Source organism: Pseudophryne corroboree, chromosome 2, assembly GCF_028390025.1.
Source record: "Pseudophryne corroboree isolate aPseCor3 chromosome 2, aPseCor3.hap2, whole genome shotgun sequence".
NCBI lineage: Eukaryota > Metazoa > Chordata > Amphibia > Anura > Myobatrachidae > Pseudophryne > Pseudophryne corroboree.
This window is the reverse complement of record NC_086445.1, coordinates 712,588,631-712,595,497: the sequence shown is the minus strand read 5'-3', so window position 1 is coordinate 712,595,497 and position 6,867 is coordinate 712,588,631. Positions and strand designations below refer to the sequence as shown.

At 41.0% G+C, this 6,867-nt stretch overlaps 1 protein-coding gene across 1 annotated transcript; it reads right to left on the bottom strand.

The window, feature by feature from the left end:
• Positions 1-1,560: 1,560 nt before the first annotated feature.
• Positions 1,561-2,526, bottom strand: LOC135010068 (olfactory receptor class A-like protein 1). Its single transcript, XM_063952322.1, has one exon. It carries the CDS (start codon positions 2,524-2,526, stop codon positions 1,561-1,563), a length of 966 nt encoding a protein of 321 aa, XP_063808392.1.
• Between the last annotated feature and the right edge of the window lie 4,341 nt (positions 2,527-6,867).

Genomic DNA, 6,867 nt, shown 5'->3' with positions numbered 1-6,867 from the left:
GAGTTATATCTTATATATATTGTTGATTATTATACTTTTTATTACTGTTCCTGACTGTTAATTGACAGTCAGGTCACTCCCAGCCAATCAGTATGGTAGTGGCCGCTGAATGGTTGGCAGCTATACAAGTGACAGAACTCATGTGGGTTCACCACTTATGGGAACCACGTTGTATGTATAGTATGTACATATATCACGGCTTATGTCTGGAGGGAATAGGACACTTATTTATTTTTATCCTCTAGATGCCTACATGGAGAAGGGGAACCACCAGGGCCAGGTACAAGTTGAGTACATGCGAGTGTATGTATTAAAGTTTTACTTTTAACAGTGTGTGTATACTGTCTATTTTCATATATATATTTTTTTTACAGGGGAGCTATAGGTACAGGTCACCAACCCGTCAATGCCCTGCTTGCTGGTTCTTGTGGTTCTCCAAGAGTCATAAAAACCACAGATTGATGGATATAAAATTATGCAGTCCACTGGTGAGAAAAAAAAATCCATTGAGGTAGTAAGGACTAAAGACTAGGGACACCTAGTCCCTACTACTAGTCAGTCTGCCCATTCTCTCTAGTTCTAGTCACTAAAGATGAGGGGCAATGTTTAGTATCTGTGACATGCAGGCTGTTCGGTAATTTCTTCAAATCTGACAGTATTTTTAAAGCGATAAACATTTATAAGGAAAATGATTGCAGCCTTAAAAATTCAGGCAGACTGGCAGAAATTCCCAAAAAGCCTGCACCTCGCAGGCTATTCCATATTGCCTGAGATGTGACTGAGTGTGAACCAGCAAATGCCCCAACAGAAATGCTCTGCCCACCTTCATGTTTTGCAATTGTGTAATCTACCTTGAATGATCCTAACTATAGAACCAAGTGTAAGTTGCTCAAATCAATTAGGAAATGCAATGTCTTGGTACAGGTACAGCTCGGTGTGCTGGGGACACCAGGGGCTAATCCCCAATGTATTTCTGATGCTAACTATAAACAGCTCCATAAATCTCATAAATAAAAAAGAACAGAAGTAAATGGTTATGTTGGATGTGGGAACTTTTCTCAGCAATGGTCTGTATGAGACCACAATCTCACACATCACTTTAATTCCCTGGATCTACACAGCTAACCCCTATAAGGATTGTCTACACTTGACTGGCTTTTATCTTGTTTCAGACTTGCTCATTATTTACTCTATGTATCATCACTATTCTAATGGTGTTAACTTGCTATCAATGATACCCCTTTCAGACTGACGCCAGTGTGTAGGGGTCTGAGGCACTATGTATGGCTCTCGGGAAGCACTGTGTACGGCTCCCAGGTGCGACCCACATATTGCGGTCTGATAGGGGTATTAGATGCTTGAATTGGCTATATGCTAATGATACATGTGTTGGCTGAGCTGAAAGAACAAAATGTTCAGTCATAGCATGAAGACATTACACATTATGACCATAGTCTTATCTTACATATCTAAAATGCAAATGTGAACTCACTGGATCATGTTGTAAGGGGAGGGTACAGTTTTCTAAATTGTATTGTTATGTTTACTGTATTTCCAGAGCTATTTATTTATGGAGAACACAAGTCCATTGCTTTCTATATATTTCTGGAAAGGCTTCTTCCTATGAAAGTATTTCCAACAGTGCTGAAGCTTAGGGTTGGTTATTATGATAACTATGGGACTTAGAGTTGCATATGAAGAGGCTAAAAATATCCGAATATCATTCATGTTAGGGCTCAAATTAGACATAGTTAGTGTGTAAATCCACATGGAGTTGTCCAGCCCAAATAGCACCACATAAACGACAACCAATAAAATGACAGCTCTTGAAGCCTTATACTCAGCTGATCTCTTTTGACCTCTGTCTGAATTCCTAATCCCTTTCATATTTCTCTCATGTCGAAGCAATATATATACCATGTAACTGCTTGCCAGCAACATAAGTCCCACAAAGATAAAGTCCCGAATAAAATATACTGTTCCGTTGACAATATATGCTGTGTAAGTCAGAAAGTCGGTATCACAATATACCAGGTGGAGAGCATATGGAGAAGTTGTAATGTTTCTCCTGGCAAAAGTGCTCATAAAACTGTATGGGTACATTGAGAAATTCATGATACAGAAAAATAAAATAATGACCCACAAGTATTGTGTCACATTCTGTTTTAGATAAGTCCAACCTCTAGATGTTGGTGAAATGAGAATACACTGGTGACAGCTAAGCAAACTGGTGACACATATAGACATGGCCCTACTAACTCTATAAGTATATATGGCAAACTTGCACTCTGTGTCATTAAGCAAATCCTCTACACCTATGGCATTCAAGGACTGTGGGATGATACGAGAAAGAATAATAAGAAAATTAGCCATGGCCAACACTGTCAGTATTATGTAGGTTGGTAGAAGTTTCTTCTCATAGATTTTGATGTAAGCAAATTGCAAAAGAAGGAAGATGTTTCCTGGGATTCCAATTATCACAAGAAGGATAAAACCTATAGCTTTCAGGAGAAGGTGGGGGTCCATCAGGCCATAGCAGACAGTGCAATATCTACAAAGGGGGAACAATATTAAAAATTCTCAGTATGAGTTGAAACCTGAATATGCAGTAATGCAAAAAATATACGCCTCATGTTTCAGGAAATAATTTCTTTATAAGAGCAACAGTCTAAAATAGAATACTGAAAGGTAAAATATTGAAGAATAATTTAAAGCAGTGATTCTCAACTCCATTCTTCAAGAACCATCAACAGGTCATGTTTTGTAGATATATATATTCATGCGCAGGTGATTTCATCTATTTTGCTGCGTCAGTTTGTATCCCACCTGCTTCCACATACAAAATTCCTCAAAACATGACCTGTTTGGGGTACTCCGAGGTTGGAGTTGAGAGCCACTGATTAAAAGAATATTTGATAAACATGTGAAATACTCTACCAAAAAATAACAAAACATGAAATTTGTTTTTGTTTAAAAATAGATGCAGTGGTATTTATTGACCTATGACTGAGTATAGCATAAATGGATATGATCTAGGTACAATAAACAGGATCATGTTTCTACACCTGAGCTGCCTTGACCTAGATATGCACTCTCTTAAAAGCCTTCTTGCTATATATCCCAATGCTCATGCCATACTATTTTGTTCCCACTAACAGGTTCGGTGGCTGCTGCACCTGGGCTGATCTCACTACTGGCAGATTTAGGGGTTTGCCGCTGTATCCCCAGGATTCCATCACCTACTATGCACTTGCGCCATAACAACCCTGATTGTCATGTCCTGAACTACTGTATATGATTCATATTTTCATGACTCCTTTGAATGCCTTGGCACTGCTATTTCTCAATACTTTCTTGTCTTGTGCACAGTATAAACAATCTTCAGGGATTCAACCAGCCCTGTATATGTTATCTTACTGGTTAGTCATGCCTAATCCCTCGACTAATATTGTGTTTTCCTATTCTGATTTATTTACTTCTTCCTTTTGTTTCTTGTGTATCTGCATGTTTGCAATAAATTCAATAAAATAAAATGCTGTGTTATATTCACAAATACATATTCAATAAACTACTGTAGCTACATATTTGCTTATGGGCAGGGTGCTTGAGAAACATTTACATACAATTCTTTTAATGAAGTAAACATACATTTTGTGTATCAATTAATATAAAAACATTTTTGAATGGGTACACAGAAAGGACACAGGCCTGATTCAGAGATGGTTGTAATTGCACAACCGCCTTGTTTAATACACAATTAGGTTAATTTACCAATTTGTTCTTATATGGCTTTGTATGTTCATTATCTAATTCTAAAAACAGTGCAATGACCTACTGTACTAGAGCTTTAAAAAGTTGTATGTTTCATTTATTATGATAATTTTGTGCAACATTTTAGATTTAAGGGTCTATTTACTAAGCCTTGGATAGAGATAAAGTGGACGGAGTTAAAGTACCAGTCAACCAGCTCCTGTCATTTTTCCAACATGACATGGCAGTTAGGAGCTCATTGACTGGTACTTTACAGTATCTCCGTCCACTTTATCTCCATCCAAGGCTTAGTAAATAGACCCCTCAGTTTTTTATCATGGATTTATGATCCATTCCAGTCATTATTCAGGAGAAGACATTGGGCCTAATTCAGTAAGGATAATTATTGTGATCCCCAGTGCACTTTACTGATGCAAATACCTCTCCATGATTGACAGGCAGAGGCATTCAGGGGGAGGTACGGAGGCACAGGCGGTTTTCAGGGAGTGGTAAGGTCAAGGACTGCACCGGGAGATGCACTTACTTGGCCTTGAAATCCGCCATGCAACGTCCAGCCTAAGTAAACTCAGGCTTACTTAGCCTGCCGTCGCAGATGAACATCTGCAATTGCAATCCATGCTGAATTAGGACCATAGTACGGAAACAGCCCTGGTATGTGTGCTTAATGATCTTCGGACAGAGGTGACTATTTAATCTTAATCCTTCTGGATCTCTGTACAGCATTTGATACCGTGGATCATGGGATTCTGATTGAGCACCAGAAAAATTTCTGTGGTCTAGATGGCAGAGTCCTTAACTGGTTCAAATAATGTCTCACTGGCAGATCCCAGAGAATTTCAACTGGAGTATGCTCATTGTAACCAGTGCCACTGTTATTTGGTGTTCCACAAGGTTCTATACTATCCCCCATGCTATTTTCAGTATACAAGCTATCACATGGTGAAATAATCAAACCTCATGGTCTGGTCTACCACTGCTCTGCTGATGATACACAACTGTATCTGTTGTTTGCACTGGGTATTGAGAACCCAATAACAACCCTAAATGGCTGTCTAGCTGAGCTCCAGGAGTGGATGATTGCCAGTTAACTGCGACTGACTCCTGATAAAACAGAGGTCCTTATTATAGGACCTCAACACCAAAGGACAAAAATGCAGCACAGCCAACCAACTACTCACTGGCCGACCCGCTGCCGAGCTGCCCGACGGCGGAAACGGCCGACGAGCGACCCGGCGGCGGGGGGGCAGTGACGGGGGGAGTGAAGTTTCTTCACTCCCCCCGTCACGCGGCTGCATTGAAGTGCAGGCAAATATGGACGAGATCGTCCATATTGGCCTGCATGCACAGCCGACGGGAGACCAGCGATGAACGAGCGCGGGGACGCGCATCGTTCATCGCTGGAGTCTCCACACTGAAAGATATGAACGAGTTCTCGTTCATTTATGAACGAGATCGTTCATATCTTTCAGAAAATCGGCCAGTGTGTAGGGCCTATTACACTTGGGTGTTCAGAATTACAAAATACTGATCTTATGCGGACTCTTGGCATTGTCCTGGATGGTGGCTTGACACTTAAATGTCAGGTATCAGCCACAATCAAATCCTCATTCTTTCATCTGAGGAAGATAGCCAGGATCAAGCAATTAATTCCTTTTGAAGATCTGCCAAAATTCATTCATGCATTTGTATCATCTTGATTAGACTACTGCAATGCTCTATACCTTGGTATCCCAGCAATAGAATTGCACCACTTACAGCTACTACAGAATGCAGCTGGCAGACTGTTAACCAACCAGCCTCATTCCAGTGACATAACACAAATTCCTTACGCCCTCCTCTGGCTGTCTGTAAGATGAGAGTATCTATTTCAAGATTGGCTTACTAACTTTCAAAGCCTTACATATCCAGGGCCCCAGGTACCTGAAGCAGCTTCTGATTCCTTACTGCCCTGCTCAATTACTGCGATCTGTAGATGAAGGACTTTTAGCAGTAGATAGAATCTCCTGGAAATCATCTGGGGGTCGAGCTTTTAGCCATGCGGCTCCGATCCTATGGAACTCACTTCCCCGCACAGTTCGAGAGGCCCTCACTCTAGAATCCTTCAAAAACAGATTCAACACTTACCTGTTTACTGTACTCAAGCATTTTATTAATGTCCCTTTAGTATCTTCATGCTCTCTGTAAGTAGAGATGAGCGGGTTCGGTTCCTCGGAATCCGAACCCCCCCGAACTTCAGCCTTTTTACACGGGTCCGAGGCAGACTCGGATCTTCCCGCCTTGCTCGGCTAACCCGAGCGCGCCCGAACGTCATCATACCGCTGTCGGATTCTTGCGAGGCTCGTATTCTATCGCGAGACTCGGATTCTATATAAGGAGCCGCGCGTCGCCGCCATTTTCACACGTGCATTGAGATTGATAGGGAGAGGACGTGGCTGGCGTCCTCTCCGTTAGAATAGATAGAGACACTTGAGTTGATTACTTAGTAATTTTGGGGAGCATTAGGAGTACTCAGAGTGCAGAGTTTTGCTGATAGTTACTAGTGACTGACCACCACCAGTTTTATTTATTATTTAATATAATCCGTTCTCTGCCTGAAAAAAAACGATACACAGTCACATACCATATCTGTGCTCAGCCTCAGTGTGCTGCATGATAATATGATCTATATGTATATATGACTGTGCTGATTGCTCACTGCTCACACAGCTGAATTGTGGGGGAGACTGGGGTGCAGTTATAGCAGGAGTACAGTGCACACTTGCTGCCAGTGTGACTGACCAGTGACCACCAGTATATTGTCTGCCTGAAAAAGTTAAACACTCCTGTCTGTGGTGTTTTTTTTTTTTATTCTATAAACGCATTCTGCTGACAGTGTCCAGCAGGTCCGTCATTCATTATATTATATAAATATTTACCTGCAGTAGTGTTATATTTTTTTTGTTCATCTCTATCATCTTTATCATCTCTATATTAGCAGACGCAGTACGGTAGTCCACGGCTGTGGCTACCTCTGTGTCGTCAGTGCTCGTCCATAATTGTATACCTACCTGTGGTGGTTTTTTTTTTTCTATCTTCTTCATATTAGTAGTTTAGGAG

Bases quoted from the DNA above. Each gene is read 5' to 3' on its own strand.
- LOC135010068 (XM_063952322.1), bottom strand. From the start codon at position 2,526: ATGGACCCCCACCTTCTCCTGAAAGCTATAGGTTTTATCCTTCTTGTG.